We start from the raw sequence: 24,962 nt of genomic DNA, 5'->3' as shown, positions 1-24,962 counted from the left end.
ATGGTTCTTATCGGAAAACCTGTTTATAGAGACCAGTTGCCATAGCAACCATAATTTTGAGAAAAATAAAGTGGCATGCACATCTACACATGATCATTAATATTTGTATGAAGTAAATTTAGTTTCATCGGAATTGGCCCATCGGTTTAGGAGGAGTTGTCCGGGCAAAATGCGTCTACAGACAGACGGATGGACAGACAGACAACCTGATTCCAGTATACCCCCCTAACTTCGTTGCGGGGGTATAAAAAAAATCCTTTTGGTAACTATCAATGTCATTTTCCTGTCTTTTCTTGTTCACTGAAAGGCTGTAATAGCAGACACTAAATCCTTTAATAAGAATAAACAACTAAGTAACTAAAAAGGCTAAAAATAATACTGAAACAACTTAAATATCATCTCATTCACTTTATTTGTACAGTTGCATTATAATCCATTTAGGTTTTCTGCACTAATAATGCAGGACCTTATCAAATTTCTTCACAAATAACTGAAGAACAAAATCTGTCAAATGGTATACCCATATTGAATATTTTACATCTGAATACAATCTCATTTTTTTACAGGGAAATAAATATAGAGTTAAGATTTTCTTGGTGTTCTAAATTAGTGACATGACTTTGAGCCGTCATGCTATAAAACAAGCACAGGGACATTGTTTGGAAAAAAGTATATGTTCACAATAACTATTTTGATTTCATTATTATTCACAATTATATTCTCTGTGTACATGTAAATAGAAATTCAAATTCATTTCACACATTCAGTTTTAAATCTCTTCGAAGTATTTAAATCGTACACATTGATACATTAACAGCAAACGGTAATAGAGTACACTTAACTGGTAATAATTAGTACTTAAAGCATTGCGATAAACAAATCACGATAATCATTGTTCTCATTGCAATTTTAGTACATCATTTTCTAAAACATTGTACATTATTTTGCACACTCCAACTAATTAATTTGATGAAATATCAATTTTTTTTGACATTCTAAGATTTGAGTGTGTATGTATTGCTGCAGTGTTTTTATCAGCTAACATGTTTATACCCCAAAATTTTAATACAAATTCATACAGTGTGGACTTCAGCTCTCATGTAAACTTATTAACAGTACTGCTAGAACAAAGTTCAATCCCAAATATAAAGCATTTCATTTCCAACATTATTATCCCTTATATGAATGTCCCCATGTACCAACAGTCAAACACTATTAAAGGAGGGTAAATACTGACAAAATAATGTTATATACCGTATATGACCTAATAAGGGCGCAGGGCGCAGGTTATTGACATTGTGGCGAAAACTTGTGTTCCAGTGACTTAATTTGCTGAAGAAAATTGAACACATAAAGTAGCAAAACATTTCACATGAATTATTACTTTTGAACACCATTTTGGCACTAAGACAAATATTTTTTCCTTGGAAAAAAGGTAGGGGCGCCCTTATTAGGGCAGGCGCCCTAATTAGGTCATATACGGTAGTATTTCAGTCCACTTTAATCCCCAATTGATCAAAGTCTGATTTTCACCCAAATATTAGTTGAAAATCGCCTGTTTTACAGTACATTCTATTTGAGGAAACATAAACTCCTGTCCATTCAATCTCGAACATATAACCTAAACAGGAGTGTACAAATCTGAGAGTGAATTAATGGCTGGGACCAGTAGATTTTATATTTGCAGTGTCTGGGGTTGATGAATAATTTTCATTTATAGTGAAAATACTGTAAAGGTGTTGGCTTGTACATTGTTTCCCACAAGTGCCTGTAGTTAATACCAAACTATATAAGGAATTGTGCACTCCTATCTTACCTTTACTCAAAACATTACGCTTACCACTATTTACATGTAATCATGAATTAGGACTATTCATGGGGCAGTGAGGATCTTGTACTAGGTAATATTTGAGGGGAAAATTAGAGATGATGGTAGTATAGGTTGGTCACAAAAAATATATCCCTGCCCCCCTCAACCTCTCCACAATATATAAATATATGCCTGGTCCCTCATTTATAGTTCATTCCCAGGTCCTCTGGGAAACTATCCACACTTGTAGACTTTGTACATAATTTGTAGAAAGTAGAAAGAAACTTATAGGTTTTAGGTTAATTAAACTTTCATTATTTACCATTATACAAAACATACATATCACAAATATTGGGGTGTAATATCCCTTTTATCACAGAAGACCTGATGTGTACATTAACATTCACAATATACAGCTTAGTTAAGATTTTGTGGGGTTCATGATCTTACACAATCTGCAGAACATTTCTGTTAACAGTAAGAAAGCAGGGACAATATATACTGAAACAACTTACAATTTTACTCAGGTAATTAAAACACTTGATTATCCCTACTACATTTAGATATATTGTTAAACACTATCACCAATTTCATACCATATATATAAAACCTATTGCACTTTCTTATCAATATTTCATAAAGTTCATCATAGTTTAACTTATATATCACCAGAGATTATCCAAGAGCTTCAGTCTGTGGACTATACCTCACTGTAATACCTCCTGGCCAATGTATGGGCAGTATTAGAAGAGTTATTTTGGACTGAAGACACTTTGATACATAGCACTTTTCAGAATTTGACAATCGTGCCACTTTATTAAGATTAGACGTAAACATTTCTCTCGTGCTATAGTCGTTTCTTGATTAGTTTCTCTAATTTCTTAATCCGACTAGATTCTGGTTCTGGTGTAGATGTCACAGACATTTCTGTATGGCCTCCCAATGCCATGGACACAGGAATTCTAGCTCGATAAATTTCCAGTAAATTACTTTGGTCACCTCTTCTTAATCCCTGTTTAAATAAATAAAGAATATACCTGAATTATGAATTTAATTTTTTTTTTTACATTTTCAGTATATTGACATTGACCAAAAGATACTGAGTTGGATAACACAATGTGAAAATAAGATGACAAATTTAATTATAAAATTGCAAACAAACGAAGATGAGAACTCATTTACATTTGTACACAGATGCATATAGCTAATCATACAAATATCCAATCCATGATTCCAAATAACAGAGCAGACACAAGAATGATTGATCTATATACCAGGTTGCTGAATATGTCATGTAGCGTATCAAGATGACCAATATAATAGGACAAAATGGATTGTCTCCTGTTATATTTCAGCTGTATATCCTGTTGGACCCGAGATTTATTATGAAATCTTTGTCAAAGCTCGACAGAAAACAAATATGATTCCTAGACCTATCCTTATGTCATAATCTTGATCTAACAACTTCTCAAATCATACTATATGGACTGGAAGGGTCAGCTTATTCATATATCACAGTGATATATGAATAAGCTGACCCTTAAATTGCCTTAATACACTTAATTGAGGGGAGAAAACTATTTCCATGGTATAAAAGTCAAACAATTATTCTACATATTACATGTATTGCATTAGCCCATGTTCAGGTATAAATTTTCCTCTGTAACAGCTAAATGACAACAAAATAAATATATATCCATACTTTTTATAGATAGCTGAATAATGAAAATACGATTGTTGTAACATTATTAATGATCAATACCTTCATTTCCAAAACTCGCTGGAATTCATTGATATCAGAATCACTGAGAAGCCTTATGTAGTTGTCAACAAAACCCTGAGGCGGTTCATGGAGAGACATCACAACCTGAAACATTAATGTTTGAAATGGGTTCTTCACTTGCCCTAACATTATATGATTAACACTCAAATGGAATAATTTTGTGCCATTCTTGTATTTTAATATATCTTGACTCCAATTTAACATGTCAGGGCTTTGATTTCTAATTTGAATATCTTCTTGGCCACCATCAAATATGTCTGGGTATAATCAGCTTAGAGGGAGCAGTTATATAGAGATCTTGTCATTAAAAAAAACGGCAGCAAAAACTGGTGTTACCACCCTGTTGTAAATTGGCAAAGAATCAGAGAAGTTACAAAGAAGTTGATAATCAAATCACTGTGCAATTATCACATTTGTATGAATTTGAATGATATTCTTTACTAAATTGAAACAATGCTTTGACTGTTTAGCTTCCAATTTCTGCTCAAAATTATCAATAAAACATCAAAATTCTTCACAGTTTTTGGTGATTATATGACAGTTACCAGTTAACCTTAAAAGATCAGGCCTAAATTCTTGAAGGCCATAAGAAATAGAATCACACCTATCACAGGCCATTGGAATCAGAATCTTGCCTAAGGCCACTAATAGAATCTCACCTTAAGTATCATCTCTGCTTTTGTCATGCCTTTTACCACTATCTTTGTGAAACTGAAAATTCAAAACATAGGAATTACAGAAACACAAGACAAATATTTTCTTATTGGTTTTGAGGAACTGCCTTTCTATAGAAGTATATCCCGCATTCTTATAGGATGCTGGTTGAGATGTATATTTATACCAGATAACTTAACATTGGTGCTACTATGACATTTAATTTATTAAATGAGTTCATTATTCTCATATGCAAATAACACACATTCAAGTTTAATAAATTCAATATACATTGTAACATGAATACCAGTGTTTGATTCTACTTAAAACTGAAGCTTCCATAGCAATGATCAGAGAAGACCCGTTTTTTCACTACAGAGATTATAATGACACCACAATAGTGTTTTCAAAGTGACAAGACTCATATTTCACTGTGATATTGCTGTTTATAAAAACATGACAGAGGCAATACACAAGTAGACACCCAAAAATTGCTTGGCGTTTGACTATTGGCATGACCTTGACATTCTATACAAGATTTGTTTCAAGACAAGAGACGTTTCAGAAGATAAGACTTTGACAAGAAATACAAGGCTATGCCAATAAATACTACAATAAACTGGGACCTTTATTTCTCCTATGATAAACCACACAACATCCACCTAAGACAGATTTTGAGCAATTCAGATGATATAGCCTCAGTATATAGGCTGACAGAAGAAATATTTTGGTAGTCTCCACTGTGAGGACTGAGGAGACGAACATGAAGTGAGACAGATTTAGTCTCTTGGCCAGACAAGTGTCTAACTTATTGTAGATATACTGACCTGGCTGGGGCCTTTCTGATGATTTGGGATCCTAGAGAAGGCAGATCCAGTAACACTGTCTTTAGTGAATGAGTGTCCAGTAGTAACTGTTAACAACAACATCAATCTCACATTAACAAATATTTGCTATCCAGTAATGAGAGAATTTGATAATGTGATTTTGAAATGAAACCAATATATTTTGTTTACAGTCTTCTGATTAGTGGAAAACATGACATCAATATCAGTGGCATTGAGGGCAACTTGACTGAATTATCTGCTTGAGTGAAGAGGGAAACTTGACCGATTCATCAGTTCGAGTTTAATAAGGGGACTTAAATGATATAAGTTAAATAGAATATGAAAGAATTATAATAATATACAGTCAAGTAATTATCTGTTTGAGCGACTGTTGGGTTTAAGGGGTCATTTGACAAATACTCTGTTTGATTAAGAACTGGATTAAGATACTAGACTGAGAAAAGGGTAAACTGAACTACATGACCCATCAGAATTCAAATTTACCATGCTCTATGTTATATCTCATTAATTAAATATTACAACCCATGTCTGCAATAAATCTGCATGTGCCAATCAACTAAAATAAAATAGTATTCAAACCTGTTCTGCTGCCACTGTGCTGATATTCTTGCATTTGAAAAGATGGTTGATGAATTTAGGAATAAATGTACTGAAATATAAAGGTACTGAAATATAACAAAGTATAAAGTATTTCCAAACACTGCCTTAATAAACAGTGCCTAACACCATTGTAGATTTGGAGATTAATTTGATTTTTGCAATAAAGATTTTTCTTTTATAAAATCAGTTGTGGTATCTTAACAATTACTCAATTCACAGAATCTATAGGCATACATTTGGTGACCATATTACAACTTCTAAATTCTGTCACATGCCGTTAATACTTACTTGGCAAATTTAAGACAAAATTGTGTGAAGTATTTACGAGAGGATGCCAGGTTGTCTCTGATGATAGGCAGGTTCTGTTTGAGGTGAGAGGTGACGGCTGTCACATATCCACTTTGGTCACCCACTGCCTCAATTGTGGACCACGACATCTGCCAGATATCAATATTGTATACAAGTTATCCATTTATATCACTATTTCACAGTCCATCATTCAATATATAGAGGATATTGAATGGTTTCCCATTTTAATATAACATATATTTCACTTATTACTTATGACAGAATATCGATATTTTCATGAGTGCGAAGCACGAGTGAAAAATATCGAAATATTCCGTCATGAAAGTGAAATATGTTATATTAACGGGAAACCATTCAATTTTCTTTTTATTGCATTTTATATACTTAAAAACAAAATCAAAAACATCGAAAAATTAATAGTGTCAAAAAAAGCGGGAATTCATGACGTCATCCCTTTGTGACATTACTCCACATCAACTTGACGGCGCCTATTTTGAAAGGACTCAGCGTTTTCTGCTGTTATCGGAGATTCTGCATAGATAGCTTTCGTCAAGTTAGTGTTTGGTCAAAAACTAATCTGAATATTTCAGAAATACAGCAGAATAACCAAATTATCTATCTTCGCTTCGATCAGAGAAATTGGCCAGTTTCAATGTGGTGAATACAAAGGTTTGCACTGATTGGTCAAAAACAAAAAACTTATATTTTCACTGCAATACTTATATTTTCACTGCAAAATCTTATATTTGCACTGCTCATCGCTGCAGTGCAAATGTAAGGTTTATTAGTTTGATAAATTTCTATATTTCACTCGCAAAAGATGCAATAAATAAAGTTGTCCATCATCATAAAGGTGACAAATATTACAAGTGTTAGCTCATTTATGATGTTGACAGCATCACTTGAAATATATCGCTCAATACATATTTTGGACTTTAAATAAATATGGATCTATTATTGGCCGACCTGCAGAGATGCTAGATTTGAAAATAATCATTATAATTATAGTGTTAGAACCTGTTATTGCTCTTCCAAACTTTTTTTTAACACATCCAGCTCTGCATGCTCCTATTTCTCAGACACAAAGAAATCCTACACTAGACTTACAGTGGAGATATTAAAACTGAAATGTACTGCCTATATTAGCAGTATAAAGTCTATGGTACCTGACATATCTTACCTTGCTCATTGCCAGCAAAGCAGGCTCACATGCGATCTCCAAGTCTTGTACCAATAGCTGTATACAGCTGGAGATTACACTATAAACCAAATACATACAAAGTAGAGTCAACTAGTAATATTGACTTTATTAACATTAACACTGTCAACAACAATAAACAAACCGGTATCATCAACCTAATTAAATATTTGGCCATAGCCTTCAAAGTTAAGGATGGAATGATGTTTTAAAGAGGTTGTATGTGAAGACAACCACTGGAAGAGTATATTGGGACAAACTGGTTTGTCATCGATTCCGTAGAATTGGTGACACTGATGTCCATCCCCTGACATTGAGTCAGAATGTTAAACTGGGTTTATCGCAGGATAAATGTAGTAAGATATAGTCATGTCATTTAACTAAATGATGATTCAAGTAAATATGGTTAAAGTGTTCTTTCAGACTTCACCTACTTATGGAAGGTGTCCTGTTCCGGGTTAAGGTCTATCTGTAGAGCTAGTTCCTTGTCAACCTTCTCCCGTAACTTTTCCTCCAGCTGTTGTGAGGTCTCCATGCAGTATTCCGCTGAACAAAGAATACTACATATTCTACATTGTTCCTCCTCTGTAAACTTGGTTATCTCCCCTTCTTTGAGGATACTCTGTATCAAACCTGACGCAGAGCTGATGCCTGTGTTTTGACTTGCCATTCTGTTGTAAAAGATAAACAGATACATCTAATTGTTGAGAATGATTATAGTCATTTGAATATTATTGGAACATAAACAATTTGTAACCGTCTGTAGTGCATATTTTTAGAAATCTTTTACTTTTATTTCCATGTCTATCTGAGATGCTTCCTATACTAAAGAACTTACACCAGGTTTAAATAATGTAGACATATTTATTGACGCAAATGTTGTGATTGTGCTAGAAATTGTAGAAGTACTGATCCATGATTATTATTGGGTAGTGCAATAAAAGCATTTTTGAGAACAAAATACTGAACAAAAGGATTCATCGAAAGTTGAGCAGCTCAGCACTTCTGGGGTTGTATTGGATGCAACAGAGCCGACATAACAGTACAATGTATCTTCTTTTTCTGAAACATGGATCTTATTTAAAACTTACCAAATGCTTATTCAAGTTCAAATGTAAATAATCAGCTTACTTAGGAAGGTTGGTGAGTAGCACCCGATGAGCATATTCCCGGAGGTATTTTTGGAAAGTCCGAGTTAGGTCAAGCATTGGTTGACCCGTACTGAGTTGTGAGCACTGGACCATGCATTTCTTGTAGAACACAAACAAGTCTGCACAACTTGGTAATACGTTACTACTCTCTTCAGACTCCATGCGTGGTGTGCCATGCTGGCGCAGGTCCTCCAGGAATCGATTGATCAACTCTGCTAAATTTCTATACAAATAAATACTTTACATTGAAAAAGTTTCTTTACAGACATATAAACCAAATCTTGTTGATATACACTGAGAAATAAAATGATATCTATTGTTTTTCACAATGAAATGAAATTACTTCAAACACATTTACAAAATAGATGGAAGAATTACTTTACAGTTACAGGTATCACTTCAAAGCTGTCAGCACTGGTGTCGGTTAGTCAACAAATGTGCTCCTTCTTCTCTGTTGTCGACTATTCTATAGTATGTATTCATGCATTTAATATTGTATAGTTTTGATAGGTTAATGATGATATTTAGCATTAATCATTAGCCCTGATTTTATGGCATCACTATTAAATCAATATGGCTATATTTACCTGTCCTGAGATTCTATGTAGATACTGAGGTGTGCTTCAAAACATCTTGAAATGATACCACTGAAGGGAGACAGGATTTGTGGCTTTGGGTCTGCCTACAGTAGAATGAAACATACAGAACAGTCTCCAGTGATTTACAAAACTCATAGAACAATGGTATAATTATGATTTAATACAGTGTGATTACAATTAAATGTATAAAGTTGGAAACAAGTGTTACAGGCCAGAACAATATATACACTTTGAATGCCATATGTATCACCTAAAGGGTGGCTATCTATTGATCATAATTAAATAAAAGAAGGGAAATATCTTTTGCAAAAACAGTTGAATCAGAATCGTTTCTGGGAGACACAGCTTCCTATCAGGATTATAATGTATCCATGTTTAAATAGATTGGTTAATAAATATGAGAGGATATTGCTGGACAAAAGTTAAATACTGAAATAAACAAATGGAAATAACTTTTGCAAAAATCTTTGAACCAGAATTCTTTTTGAAGAAACACAACCAACATATCATAATTAAAAAGCCTATCAAATTTAAAAGAAATCGTTGAAAAATGTAGGAGATCTCCAGACAAAACATGAATATTGAAATTAACAAACGGTAATAACTTTTGCAAAAACAGTCGAATCAGAATTCTTTTCAGGAAAAAACAGTCCACAAGCTATTTCATATCGAGCTGGTGAGAGCTAAAGTAATGCAGTCAAGAATGTACTCTGTATTTGTTACAAAGATGTAAATGTTTGGTTTCGCTACTTATGCAGGAAAAAAGAAGAAGAGAGAAAACAAATTCTCTTGGATGTCGCAGATGTTGATTTTTAGGGGACAAAATCTATTAAATGAATCCAGGCTTAAAATGCTTGTTCCTAATTCTGAAACACCAACCAATATTATATATTTATACCTTGCTTTCATCACTTGGAGTAGTCTCGCCATCTGATGCTCCCTCAAATGGGTTGCTTGACTCTTGAAAGGGATTGGATGGTGGGGAGGTGGGGCTCACCATTGGTTTGGCCTTAACCTCCTGTAATGTCACACCTGTGAACCTCTTGGCTATCAGTGCCTCAAAGTTGGTTGTCCTCTGTATGGCAAACAGCAGCAGTTTGACATCAATCTCGGCCCTTCTTCTGGCCATAATATTGCCAAGCTCTCTCCTGTGACATACATTGTTTCAAAAACTTCTATATACATGTAAAATGTAAAACATATTTGCAATCATTTAATGACCAATTTGAAATTATTTAATTAGATTCAAAATATGCTTCAATTTGTTACAGACATATTACTCTATTCTTGTCCTCTGTGAAATGTTTCTTTTCCAGCGATCGATCGAACTAAAGAAGTTAAGAAGCTAAGAAGCTATCATTTAACTTCATTTTATTAAAATAAGTAAAAGAAATCAAAGGGCCAAAGGCCCTGAGAAACGTCAGGGTCTGAGGTCATATTATAAGAAATTTAAAATTGGATTTTATAGTCAGACAGCTACATTTGTATCAGATGAAATGTCTTCATCTGGCCCTGGTATTCCTGTTCTATATATATTCAAGAAAACATGTATAACATATAATATCAGCTGACAACTTTACAATATATAGCTGAGTATAGTTCTTTCCTCATTTCTTTAATGCTTGTGGAAAATTATTGATATACTCCTGAATCAGTAAAGCTGCTTGTAAACTTTGAAAAAAAGAATCAACTGAACGACAAATCGGTCTATTAACAGAACACGTTGTTCAAGTAACTACAACTAAAGATAAAATCTCAGATGTTTTTTATTTTATTTATACTATAAGTTATTAAAAAGGCCTATCAAACATCTATTTTATGACCCGTAGTAACACATTTTCACTCCGATAGAAAACTGCGTTCGCGTTGTCCGACGAGACATATCTAGTTTTGACACCGACGCCAGTACATCATGATCAGTCACGGATCATAATCATTAGATTCTTTTCAGACAACAAATAATAACCTTATTTAATAAAATCCTCACGAAAAACGGCAATGTAGTTTGTTACAACTTGCCCTCAATTCCTGGTCATATTTCTTGCGTATTCTAGCGACATACAAATGAATATGAAACTGCGAACGGTCGTTGGTTTAGTTACAGTAGACATAACCGCCATTTTGGCTGACTAGTGAAGAGTCACGTGACAGCTGAAGTTATCTCGTGGAATGCTCGGGTGCATTTGACTACGTAAATAGGATTGGTTTTAAGCTATCAAATGTTCCTGCATATGAACTCAGGATGAACAGATGTGGATAGTTTCTCTGTGAATGCATGTAAATTTCCACGACGATCAAACTGATTTTTCTACTTTCGTTTTCAAGGCAGTATCGAGACAGAACTACGTAATCCTACGCCAACAAAATTGCATATACTGACGAGGAAAAAGGTTAATATTTATACTCTAAAATAGTCTAGAACACCAAACATTCACATTTCATTTTAAATAATTGCAGTAAACACGGTTTACATCACTTAAATTGTGTCAATAATTGTTATCAAAATAGGATTTATATTAGGCTGCGGATGTATATCATTTGTATGACAGAAAAGGGGAATAGTTAGCCGGAACAGATCTGTCAGTAACAACATTTTCCCACCACGCCTATAACGGCAGGTGCCAAAGGCACCCTGACGTTAAAAATAATTCTGACATCCAGTTTTTCCTTACAACATTCAATTAGGCAATGATGGGGACTAGGAGGAAAGGAAGATTGTATCACATATTTTTTAAACATTTCCAATAAGCCAATAAAAATAGTGTCCAAGTACCTGGTAATTTCACAAAATTCAGCACATATCCTTTCGCTGACCTCCCAGTCAGGTGGGAACAAATGACCAAACTTTTCCTCAAAGTCTACAAGAGTTCTTTTTATCCATGTATAGCGCCGATCAATCTTGTCTAACCAAGCTACCTACAAAACAAAATTCTAAGTAAATTATTATTTATTTTTTTAAAACTTATGTTTAAGACTTTGGTGTGATTTGGATACAATGATCAAAAAAACTTTCATAATATAATTCTTTGAATACATGTATATATATAAATGTTTTCTTTTATGATAAATAACAAATATGACATCAATCTTAAAAACAGAACTGTTATTAATATTTTGGGGGAGCGGGGGTGTAAATTATGCCGGATCTGTAGAAAGAAACACCAAAACAAGAGTTTCAGGTATATACTACCTTAACTTGTAACTTACATCTTGGTTCTCTCCAAATAATACCAAGTACTCGGACAGCTGTAGTTTCACAAACCAATTAAGGAGATCTTTCTTGACCTTACTGTCCAAAACACTGACAACAAAGCATGCCTCCTTTAACTGACGCTGGTTACCAGGACCATACTGTAAGGAGAGAAGATATGTCAGAGGAAGAAATAGAGACAGTCTAAATGGAGATTAATAGAATCGTTCACCCCTTTTTGGGTGAGATAGGGGATCTCAACCCTCGGAGGGAGATTGTTAAATTCCTAAACACGAGGCTTGCCGAGTGTTTGGGAGCTTAACAATCTCCCTCCGAGGGTTGAGATCCCTCTATCTCATCCCAAAAAGGGGTGAATGATTATTTTTCTCTTACCCTGTTTTCCAATTGTAGTGTGAACCAAATCCAAACGTATGTAAACAACAACACCTGGATGGCAGATGACTGTTGTGATAAGGCTGCAGCAGACGCTTTACACCTTACGATGTTGATTTCATGCAAAATATAGTTCCGATTAGCTTGTCAAAAAGAACACCAAACACTCAGTTAACTCTGATAATTAATACTTATTCAAATTTCTTTTGTGAATCATATTGATATTTAGCATTCAAATGTTCCGGGTCAGGTCATAGTGACGTCACCGTATCGAGAACAAGAGCACGTTCAAAGAGCATGTGTAGCTTGTCTTTTCCCTAAGGTGAGATAAGAAAATATCACCCCGGTAAAACTGCGGATATCCCTGTCCAGGGTGAGAGAAAAGATTTTCCACTCCCACTTTCTTTCAACTTTTAATAAAGACACAAAAATACACTACTGTAGAGAATGTCCTTATTCCAATTACTGTTAATCTCAGTGACTCTGATGTCAAAATCAAAACAATAATTCTGCATCCTTTCTAACTACAGAATATATAAAAATGTATTTTTTATTGACAAATAAGACTTAGAGCATGGATTTGATCGCAAAACAGTTTTTCAACTAGAACACTTTTGTAATGTTTTGCCAAATATTTCAAGAGAATGAGGTAAATAGAAAATATTAGATTTTTTTTAAATATTTGGCCTTACCTTAGCCCCAGCCCCCTGGAATGCCTCCTCAAAATCTGCCTGTATTTGAGTCCCTAGTTCTGATTGGATCTGTTTCACTCTATATATAATAAGAAAAGGGCAAACTTGACAACAAATGGGCATTACTTCACTCAATCACTGATAAAATTGTTAAATGATATAAAGGAGAAGTTAATCCAGGGTAAAACTGTTATATCACTGTAGTAGAAACAAAGACTCTATAATGATAAAATAATCTTTTTTTTCTGTCATATATATAATCATCTTCTCAAATGAAGTGATTAGGAAAGTATCAGAACCTTTGCCAAAGTTATCTTTTTTATATTTTTATTCCATATATATGGGTTTGATAAATCAAATTGATACGAATAAGCAACATCTGAATGCTGCAATATTAAATCTAATTTTGTCATTTGACATTTTTATTACTTGATAAAATCAAAGCAAACACAAGATTTCTATCATCTTTACATTGTTTATGTTGTCTGGTACATACCTGTCAGCCAGTTGTTTGATCTGTGGAATTCCCATATACTTTTGAAAGTGGTCTAGAACATTGAGCACACCCTGTAATAGGTTAGCCACCTCCCCATACTGTCGTCTCCTTGTCAGAGACCTGCATTAATCAGATGAAGAAATGATACAATGATAGAAAAGCACAAGAAATACTTAAATACATTATTACATGTAATAATTAATTTCATTAAAATTCCTATTATTAGTAACTTCAACTTTAGAGATTTGAAAAACAAATATTGCAAAGTCTCTGATTATTGCTTATTGAAATAACATGCATAACATTTGAGAGACCTAGTCAAAGAATCAGGAATCTTTTATAAAGAGTCCAAATTTGAACTGTTCAAGTAATTATAATGTTTTATATATATCACAAATATCGATTATTTCTTCAAGTGTATGTGAAAAATGTTTCTATTGGTATTATATTTGGACTTAAGTTATGATTATTAATTCCTTAAGCATGTACATACGTAAGTGAATCAACACCTCCCACCAGCATGTGTAAATGGTTCAGTGTTGTTATAGATCCAGTCAAGTTTTTCTTGGCATGGTCCAGCTGTTTTATATCTCTTGTGATTTCTTTGACCTAAGGAACAGATTAATGATATAGTCAATCCATCTAAATTCCATTCCATTTGCATTATATATAAATTTTCACATTGTCAAAGCCATAGAATGGTATTTTGAACAGTGTTTGTAAAAACTAAAATTTACCATTTCCTCTGACTTCTCTGCCTTGTCCTTTATATCAATGATTTTGGCAAAGAGTTCCTGTATGGCCTTCTGTGCTTCCTCAAGAGCCAGTTTACCATCTTCTCCAACATTGGTCTGGCCTCGAACAACAGTACGTATATCATCATCTAGCCTCCTGTAGTCACAAAGTAATCATTTCCTTTAACTCAAATAACCCCATACTTGCACATTTGTTTACATAATATAATATTTGTTTTTTCTTTATACTACAGTAAGTTTCTGTATAGATTCCATTGTAATAAAATTTGAGTAGTATATCTCAATTTGAGCAGTATATCTCTTAATTCTAAAATGTTTCATAAAATACATATGGTAACAAATAGAAGCAGAAGTTAATAAAAAATAAAGCAAACAGTCTAACAGATGCTAGATGACAGTACTGAATTATGACTCAGACAGTGGATTAAAGCATCAGTTCTTGTGTCCTACTTTGATGATATACCTGATCTTGTGTCTAATCTTCCCAACAACATCATCAATGTTTGCTAAAGACTGCTCTGTCGGGAACAGTGTGTTGATGTAATCTATAGGGTTAAAGTCTGCCTTGTCCAGAGGGTCATCACTTGGCAGTACCTGTTAAAAAAAAGTGAAACAGGAATTCATTTTGTTTGCAATGCAATTGACTATATGTATATGGGAGTGACTATTTTAAGTATTTACACGGCTGCGGGGTACCTAAAACGAAAAAAACTATTTACACGGCTGTACTGTACACCAACGCTTTAGACAATAGTGTTGTAGATCATATACATATTTGAAAATAATGTATGTAGAACAAGGGTACTTAATTTTGCACAGTACGTAAACTTGAGTACATGTATACATATTCAAAAATATCAGTCGATTAAGTTCATTTTGATCTGCAGACACCCTGTCACTCTCGTCGCCTTGTTTACGCTACCTCCGTATAGGGATAGGTAATTATTTTTTACATTATGTTTTTGTTTTTAGAGATTATTTTAATCATGGCATTGGGCTAATCTTACTTTTGGATGTTGTTTGTCTACAAAATGGCTGAAAAATATTTTTATCAACAAAATTGATAGGTGCGCAATTGCCCGACTTCAATCCAAGAAATAAACGCATGTGAGTTAACAACAATGCCCATGTGCAGTGATACGTGTGCACACATAAGGTTACACACTTGTATGCTATGAAGCATTTGTACATCTACATATGTACCAATGTAGGGTATTTGTCTTTCTGGATTTGAAAGGAATTTGATAGAAATGTAACATATGTTTTTTAGACGGAATTAGCTATTGGTTTACTTGAAGAGTGGAATCGAATAAATCATAAAAATAAACCACATATTAAAAACAAATGGCCAAAAACCGAAAAATTCATGACTGTATACTGTATCTGTAGGCCCATATATATTTGGTGATTCTACTATTTCTTTTAAAATAATAAATCCAGGTTTCTAAAAAGAATCCATGGGGACCATATATATCGCAGATGGATGCTGGGAATATTGATGTTGAGTGTTTATATGGATATGATTTGATACAATTGTACAGTAAAAGTTTAAAAAATTGTTTAGTAACATTCACTGACTTGTGTTTCATATATGTATATAACAGCCATTGTAAACAAAATGTGTTATCATTATCAAATATTTTATGATCAGATCTAGACCTCTCGTGATTGTGCAAATGTGACTTAATAAAAAAAATGTTATTACAAATTTTTGTTTATTTTCATAATCATTCATATATTTAATTAGGACATTATCATCATACATTGATCAGGCAACTAAATCTGCTGGAAAAAATGCATGTCCATAAGAAGCTCACCGGCAGCAATCACACTATACACTCATTTTGCAAAATCAAAATTAAGTAAAAATCATCAAATATTTCCACATTATTTTGCAGTAATATCACATGTAGTCCTCAATGAATGCATAAATCGATTTGTAACAGTGTGAGGCAAAAGGTTTTGGACTATAAACCAAAAACTTAAAAAGTGGGATTTGGTGCCAAAAAAGTTAAGTCCACAAGATGGTAAAAAGCAGAAAAAAATCATTACGGTTACTTATAACCGATGAGCTAAAAACAAGTATAAATTGAAATAAATGTGTAAATGCAACAGTCAATCATTTCTATTAAGACTAGTTTTGGATACAAATGGCCATTGATAACATGTTTTATTGTAACCCAAATTATATCAATGTAGTTAACATTAAAGGGACAATTTAGTCAAGCATGTTTTTTATAATTCAGACAGAAACGATAAAACATATATCCAGACAAAAACATTTGCGGTCAATAATTATCTCTACGTATAGCCAATGTCCATTATGGTCAGTTTAAGTTTTGGGAAAGCCCACGTCAAATATAGCTATACTCAAATATAGTGCAACTTGTTGCACCCTGGCGGGAACAGAGTTGGTTGTATGTGACGACACGGTAGATCAGACGTATACTTATTTCTTTGGATTTTGATTTAACAACAAGCATGGCAAACAGTTGTTACATGTATCATAATTGATAGATTCAATAATGAATTATTGTTTTGACAATTCAAATCGACCAAACACAGGTTTATTCCAGGGTCACCGATCGGAAATTCGTGTTCATGTAATTGTGTACACACATGCATGTATATGTATACGGCCGATACGTATGCAGAAAAAGATTATATTTTCATTTGTGTACGAATGCAAACAAACGCTAACACCAATCTAGGTGATTTATTTCATCCATGATGTATCAGAACAATACTTATAACAAGTACGAATGGAATTATGATAATGGAAGTTGTACAGAACAAAAATATCGCACCTCAACATTACTCTGTAGGCCGATCTAGGTCAAGTCTCGGCAAACTTGCTCGCAACTGTATGAACTTCTTCATTGTTGTCGCAACCATTGGAAAAACTCACATCTGTTATATTCATGACCTAACAGTAATTCTCCATATATTTTGTTTATCCATTCACTGTCTACGTTTGGTACGAGACCCACAACCTATAGTTAAAATATTCACTAACAGCTTCAAATGCAAACCAATGTTGTTTACAGTCACGAGACGGGGCTGTGCTTGCACAAATGTATACAAAGTGTGTAGAGACGACTTGCTCATTTGCATATAAATCGTATGGTTATACGATTATGATCCCCCTTACAATTAATTAAACAAGAGGCCCAGGGGCCTTAACGGTCATCTGACTCTAAATTAAAAACCTTATATAATTGAAGTATGTATTCTCTGTAGCAAGTATATAGTGGCGCCGTTTGCCATGGTGGCCATCTTGGATTCCTGACCGACCCAATAAATAACAACACTTGGTAAGGACCATCTCAGGATCATTTCTGGTTAGAGTTACAGCTGAATTCCATTGGGGGAATTTGAGAAGAAGTTTAAAATAGGCATTGTTCAGGAAAACCATGATTGCACAATCATGTTACAAATGGCCACCATGGCTGCCAAGTCAATGATTTTACGAGGCCGAAAAATATTAACACTATGTTGGCACTCCTTCCTTAAAATCCTCACCAATTTCCAACTCAATGGCACCAGTGGAACTGGAGAAGAAGTTTAAAATGTTTTTTCAAGATGGTTGCCATGGTGGCCATCTTGGATTTCTGGCCGACCCGATAAATAACAACACTTGGTAAGGGCCATCTCAGGATAATTTCTGGTAAGTTAGGGCTGAATCCCACTGATGGAATTTGAGAAGAAGTTTGAAATAGGTGTTGTTCAGGAAAACCATGATTGCGCAATCATGTTACAAAATGGCCCCCATTGCTGCCATTTCAAAGTTTTTACGAGGCCGAAAAAATAACAACACTATGTTGGCTAGCCTTCCTTGACATCCTCACCCATTTCCAGCTCAATGGCACCAATGGAACTGGAGAAGAAGTTTAAAATGTGTTTTTCAAGATGGCGGCCACGGCGGCCATCTTGGATTCAGACCAACCCAAAAAATAACAACACTTGGTCAGGATCATATCAGGATCATTTCAGGCAAGTTTCAGCTTAATAGCACTGGTGGAACTGGAGAAGAAGTTTAAAATGTGTTTTTCAAGATGGCGGCTATGGCGGCCATCTTGGATTTCGGACTGACCCAAAAAATAACAACACTTGGTCAGGATCATATCAGGATCATTTCAGGCAAGTTTCAGCTTAATAGCACTGGTGGAACTGGAGAAGAAGTTTAAAATGTGTTTTTCAAGATGGCGGCTATGGCGGCCATCTTGGATTTCGGACCTACCCGAAAAATAACAACACTTGGTCAGGACCATCTCAGGATCATTTCAGGCAAGTTTCAGCTCAATAGCACTGGTGGAACATGAGAAGAAGTTTAAAATGTGTTTTCAAAATGGCGGCTATGGCGGCCATCTTGGATTTCAGACCAACCCAAAAAATAACAACACTTGGTCAGGATCATATCAGGATCATTTCAGGCAAGTTTCAGCTTAATAGCACTGGTGGAACTGGAGAAGAAGTTTAAAATGTGTTTTTCAAGATGGCGGCCACGGCGGCCATCTTGGATTTCGGACCGACCCGAAAAATAACAACACTTGGTCGGCATCATATCAGGATCATTTCAGGCAAGTTTCAGCTTAATAGCACTGGTGGAACTGGAGAAGAAGTTTAAAATGTGTTTTTCAAGATGGCGGCTATGACGGCCATCTTGGATTTTGGACTGACCCAAAAAATAACAACACTTGGTCAGGATCATATCAGGATCATTTCAGGCAAGTTTCAGCTTAATAGCACAGGTGGAACTGGAGAAGAAGTTTAAAATGTGTTTTTCAAGATGGCGGCTATGGCGGCCATCTTGGATTTCGGACCTACCCAAAAATAACAACACTTGGTCAGGACCATCTCAGGATCATTTCAGGCAAGTTTCAGCTCAATAGCACTGGTGGAACATGAGAAGAAGTTTAAAATGTGTTTTCAAAATGGCGGCTATGGCGGCCATCTTGGATTTCAGACCAACCCAAAAAATAACAACACTTGGTCAGGATCATATCAGGATCATTTCAGGCAAGTTTCAGCTTAATAGCACTGGTGGAACTGGAGAAGAAGTTTAAAATGTGTTTTTCAAGATGGCGGCCACGGCGGCCATCTTGGATTTCGGACCGACCCGAAAAATAACAACACTTGGTCGGCATCATATCAGGATCATGTCAGGCAAGTTTCAGCTTAATAGCACTGGTGGAACTGGAGAAGAAGTTTAAAATGTGTTTTTCAAGATGGCGGCTATGGCGGCCATCTTGGATTTCAGACCAACCCAAAAAATAACAACACTTGGTCAGGATCATATCAGGATCATTTCAGGCAAGTTTCAGCTTAATAGCACTGGTGGAACTGGAGAAGAAGTTTAAAATGTGTTTTTCAAGATGGCGGCCACGGCGGCCATCTTGGATTTCGGACCGACCCGAAAAATAACAACACTTGGTCGGCATCATATCAGGATCATGTCAGGCAAGTTTCAGCTTAATAGCACTGGTGGAACTGGAGAAGAAGTTTAAAATGTGTTTTTCAAGATGGCGGCTATGGCGGCCATCTTGGATTTCGGACCTACCCGAAAAATAACAACACTTGGTCAGGACCATCTCAGGATCATTTCAGGCAAGTTTCAGCTCAATAGCACTGGTGGAACATGAGAAGAAGTTTAAAATGTGTTTTCAAAATGGCGGCTATGGCGGCCATCTTGGATTTCGGACCTACCCGAAAAATAACAACACTTGGTCAGGACCATCTCAGGATCATTTCAGGCAAGTTTCAGCTCAATCCCACTGGTGGAACTTGAGAAGAAGTTTGAAATGTGAAAAGTTTACGCACGACGCACGGCAGACGGCGGACGGCGCACGACGACAGACGAAGCATGATGACTATAGGTCATCCTGAACCTTCGGGTCAGATGACCTAAAAATGCATAGAAAACATAAACTTGTATCAATATATGACCAAGGATAGTTCATAAGGAGAACTGAAGTACACTTTCATGAAATAATTTGTGAAATGTAAACAAACTTGACTAAATTGTCCCTTTAAGATAGCACTATAAAATATGTCCCATAGGGTGAACACATGCCTAACTTTGTCTGACTGAACACTTAAAATAGAGCTGACCATAATGAAGAGCTTTAAAAAATAACGAAGCTCATATATATATATATATATATAGCCCAGTAGCCTCTGTCGCACATATTTACATCTAATATGGAAAACAATTATATTGTCATATAAAGTGCTTGTAAAGTTGCACTTTGTAATTATTGCTAAAATAATGAAAAACTGTTACAAAAATCATATACATGTAGTTAAGAAGTTTCAATAAACAAAAAATTAACTGAATAAAAAAAGGATAAATAGATAACTGAAGTTCTCGATTTTCTTGCAAATGTACTGTATTGAATTGCTCTTCAGGACCATTTGAAGGCACATGACTGCTAATTATGACACTGCCAAACATTACAATTGAACATCTGGAACTTAAAAGAAAATCAAATAGACTGTGTAAATGATGCACAGGACAATAAGCTACGTCAAATGTTTAAGTGTTAGTCAACTCGCCCAAAGTCTGTATAGCTACAAAATCAGTAATCTGTATAATTCTTTTGTTTGTTTTTTGTTTATGCTTTAATTTTTTTTCAAATATTCTGTGTGAATTAAAGCTTACTTAGGGTATACTTGCGACGTCAAGTCACTTAACAGGTGATTTGACCCGACACGGCTTCCAGGCGAATAGTCTCTGCTTTTAGGTACGAGTGACTGCCAGACAACAAATAGTTGGCTGCCGGGCAAATAATAGTTATGCCTTTAAGTTGCCCGGCTGCCGGGCGAATAGTAGTCATGATTTTAGGTGCCTGGCTGCCAGGAGAATAGTACATACTTGCCAACTTTCAAAAATTCTCATGGGGGAGAAAGTGCGTGAACGACATTTTTGACCGGAAAACACATTTCACGCGCGACACATTTAGCGAACAAAAACGAAGGGGAGATAATTTGCTATTGGAAAATAAATCCCTTGCATGAACACTTAAGCTTCCTTCCCTCACTAAAAAAAAGGGGAAAAGAAACTTACTTCAAGCTTGGCCAATGATCTTTTTTATTCAAGTTTGGAAATATAATTGTATTTAGCAACAAGTTACAAAAAAATAGATGCAAAATTACATCATTATTTATTATTTCTGGAAATTATTTAACTGACTGTTCACTCTAAATAAAAGTATTTACTTAGATATGTTATGAAAATTATGTTGTAAGATAGATGTCGGTCAATGAATGCAAATTATCACAATGATATCACTTTCTATCAAGCTTTCTCTCCGGCAGTAAACTTCAAAAGAAAATACCTAAAATGTCACAATAAATATCCAGAGTACAATATAATATCTGAATGAAATTTCAAATGTTTCCTTTGGTTTAAAACAAAGACAATAATACAAAACAAAAAACAAAAAAAAAGGGGGCTGTACTAGCAGTTGTACTCACTATATATAGGCTTACAACTCAGTGCTTTGTAGGTGGGGACTGATACTTAAATTCTAAGTTTTTAACATGACAGTATTTAGTTTAAGAAAGTGAGTATTTGTGGACATGTTTTTGTCTTTCAAAATGTGAATTGGGAAAGTTTCTGCCAAAATAAGTATCTGCTAATTGACACTAAATATGCTGATGATACGGTGATTGAAACGACATGTTACCTACCGCCAACCAGGCCTTCGGTCTATATGGTCGTTATTGTGAATTTATTTCCTTGTGCTAATTATCTAAAGATCAGCCAATGTTTAAATGTAGTTAACATTTCAATAAGTAATCTGTTGTCACATTTGATACTCCGTTGATAACATTGCCAGTGTTGTTTTCACTTTTACTGTCCGAGATATACTATCAAGTAGAGGTCGTTTTATGCGCTTGACATCACATACTTGCCAACTTTCCCGATTTAGTCGGGAATTTCCCGATTCCAGACTCCCTGCCCCGTCTCCCGATCGTGTATTCTCCCGATTTTGGAGAATATGTCTTGATAACCCCGTATGGAGCCCCTATTCATCTTGTTAGATTCACTTAGGCCTATGACAGGTAACGCTTGCTGGCTAGTGAAAGACATGTGTAGGGCATTGGTCAGTTAACTGACCTGCTCACAGACCGTAACGAAATTCTGACACTTCACTGACTGCAAGGGTGACAATACCCCGATAAATAAACAATTAATTAAACCAATTAAGCTGAGGACGCGTGGTGATGGTTTTGTAGCAGGTCAGTCATGGTTGATTAAACGCTTGTAAATGGCTTCGTATACTGCCTTTGATGTCAAGCGCATAAACGACCTCTACTTGACAGTATATCTCGGACAGAAAAAGTGAAAACAACACTGGCAATGTTATCAACGGAGTATCAAATTTGACAGATTACTTATTGAAATGTTAACTACATTTAAACATTGGTTGATCTTTAGATAATTAGCACAAGGAAATAAATTCACAATAACGACCATATAGACCGAAGGCCTGGTTGCCGGTAGGTAACGTCGTTTCAATCACCGTATCATCAGCATACTTAGTGTCAATTAGCAGAGACTTCTTTTGGCAGAAACTTTCCCAATTCACATTTTGAAAGACAAAAACATGTCCACAAATACTCACTTTCTTAAACTAAATACTGTCATGTTAAAAACTTAGAATTTAAGTATCAGTTGTAAGCCTATAGTGAGTACAACTGCTAGTACAATGTACAGCCCTTTTTATTTTATTTTTTTTTGTATTATTGTCTTTGTTGTAATCCAAAGGAAACTTTTGAAATTTCATTCAGATATTATATTGTACTCTAGATATTTATCGTGACATTTTAGGTATTTTCTTTTGAAGTTTACTGCCGGAGAGAAAGCTTGATAGAAAGTGATATCATTGTGATAATTTGAATTTAATTGACTGACATCTATCTTACAACATAATTTTCATAACATATCTAAGTAAATACTTTTATTTAGAGTGAACAGTGAGTTAAATAATTTCCAGAAATGATGTAATTTTGCAGCTATTTTTTTGTAACTTGTTGCTTATATAATTATCTTTCCAAACTTGAATAAAAAAAAATCATTGGCCAAGCTTGAAATAAGTTTTTTTCCCCTTTTTTTCAGTGAGGGAAGGAAGCTTAAGTGATCATGCAAGGAATTTATTTTCCAATAGCAAATTATCTCCCCTTAGTTTTTGTTTGCTAAATGTGTCGCGCGTGAAATGTGTTTTCCGGTCAAAAATGTCGCTCACGCACTTTCTCCCCCATGAGAATTTTAAAAAGTTGGCAAGTATGACATCAAAGGCAGTATACGAAGCCATTTGCAAGCGTTTAATCAACCATGACCCACCTGCTACGAAACCATCACCATGCGTCCTCAGCTTAATTGGTTTTAATTAATTGTTTATTTATCGGGGTATTGTCACCCTTGCAGTCAGTGAAGTGTCAGAATTTCATTACGGTCTGTGAGCAGGTCAGTTAACTGACCAATGCCCCACACATATGTCTTTCACCAGCCAGCAAGCCTTACCTGTCATAGGCCTAAGTGAAACTCACAAGATGAATAGGGGCTCCATACGGGGTTATCAAGACATATTCTCCAAAATCGGGAGAATACACTATGTTTTATCTATACGATCGGGAGACGGGGCAGGGAGTCTGGAATCGGGAAATTCCTGACTAAATCGGTAAAGTTGGCAAGTATGATAGTAGTTATAGGAGCGGAAAAATGCACGGCCTGACTTGAGTTCGAACCCGGGACCTCCGAATACTATCCGGATGCTCTACCTGGTCGTCGATGATCGACCCAGAAGACCAAACAACTTCACAAACTAGGTTCGGGTATCCCCTGGTCAAGTGTTCACCTCACTTGAAAAAAGGTTTGTGGTCACAGACAAAGGCACCAACTGAAGATGATCGCCGATGATCGACCAGTCCAGTTCCACTACATATATATCTAGAACCACCTGGAAGACATGTCTCTAACGTCAACGTTGTCATTCAAGCTCCTCGTCCTGACGAGACACCACTCTCCCTCCGTCATAAAGCAACACAACTATGAATCTATTGAGTACTAATATAGATCATGCCGAAGCAATAGCTAACAAGTGTCTGGAACGTTAACGCGATAAACGAAAACGGTCCAGCTCTTCTGGAAATGGGAGCACATCATCAAATACACATGGAATAAGTGATTTCACGATGTCAGTGCTTTTCACAGTCTTAAATCATATATATTAGAATACATATAAATACTACGTAGATACCTGATCGATAGCGTCTTGAACTTCGAGTGGGAATTCGAGTAATGACTCCAAATGTTCATCATCTAACAAGTCATCATCGTCAACAGCCGCCATCTTTGAACAGACGACGAAATAGAACGGAAGCGAACGCGTATTAATATTTTAAATCATACTTTTACCCCCATAGTATTTTATCATAACATAACATTTATTACACTTTTAATAGCCATTGTATCTAAT

General features: G+C 35.2%; 1 protein-coding gene across 1 annotated transcript; it reads right to left on the bottom strand.

Moving 5' to 3' along the window:
* Window positions 1–388: 388 nt before the first annotated feature.
* Window positions 389–24,870, bottom strand: LOC117332945 (vacuolar protein sorting-associated protein 53 homolog). Its single transcript, XM_033892028.1, has 19 exons — window positions 24,744–24,870; window positions 14,942–15,072; window positions 14,461–14,614; window positions 14,217–14,332; window positions 13,724–13,843; window positions 13,228–13,306; window positions 12,160–12,303; window positions 11,726–11,868; window positions 9,851–10,100; window positions 8,941–9,035; window positions 8,334–8,576; window positions 7,637–7,873; window positions 7,185–7,263; window positions 5,984–6,132; window positions 5,675–5,744; window positions 5,075–5,160; window positions 4,253–4,304; window positions 3,573–3,677; window positions 389–2,822 (listed from the first exon to the last, which is right to left on the bottom strand). The coding sequence occupies exons 1-19, from the start codon at window positions 24,834–24,836 to the stop codon at window positions 2,658–2,660; spliced, it is 2,511 nt and encodes an 836-aa protein (XP_033747919.1). The 5' UTR covers window positions 24,837–24,870; the 3' UTR covers window positions 389–2,657.
* Between the last annotated feature and the right edge of the window lie 92 nt (window positions 24,871–24,962).

Source organism: Pecten maximus, chromosome 8 (genome assembly GCF_902652985.1).
Source record: "Pecten maximus chromosome 8, xPecMax1.1, whole genome shotgun sequence".
In the NCBI taxonomy this organism is placed as follows: domain Eukaryota; kingdom Metazoa; phylum Mollusca; class Bivalvia; order Pectinida; family Pectinidae; genus Pecten; species Pecten maximus.
This window is presented reverse-complemented; position numbering and strand designations above follow the sequence as displayed.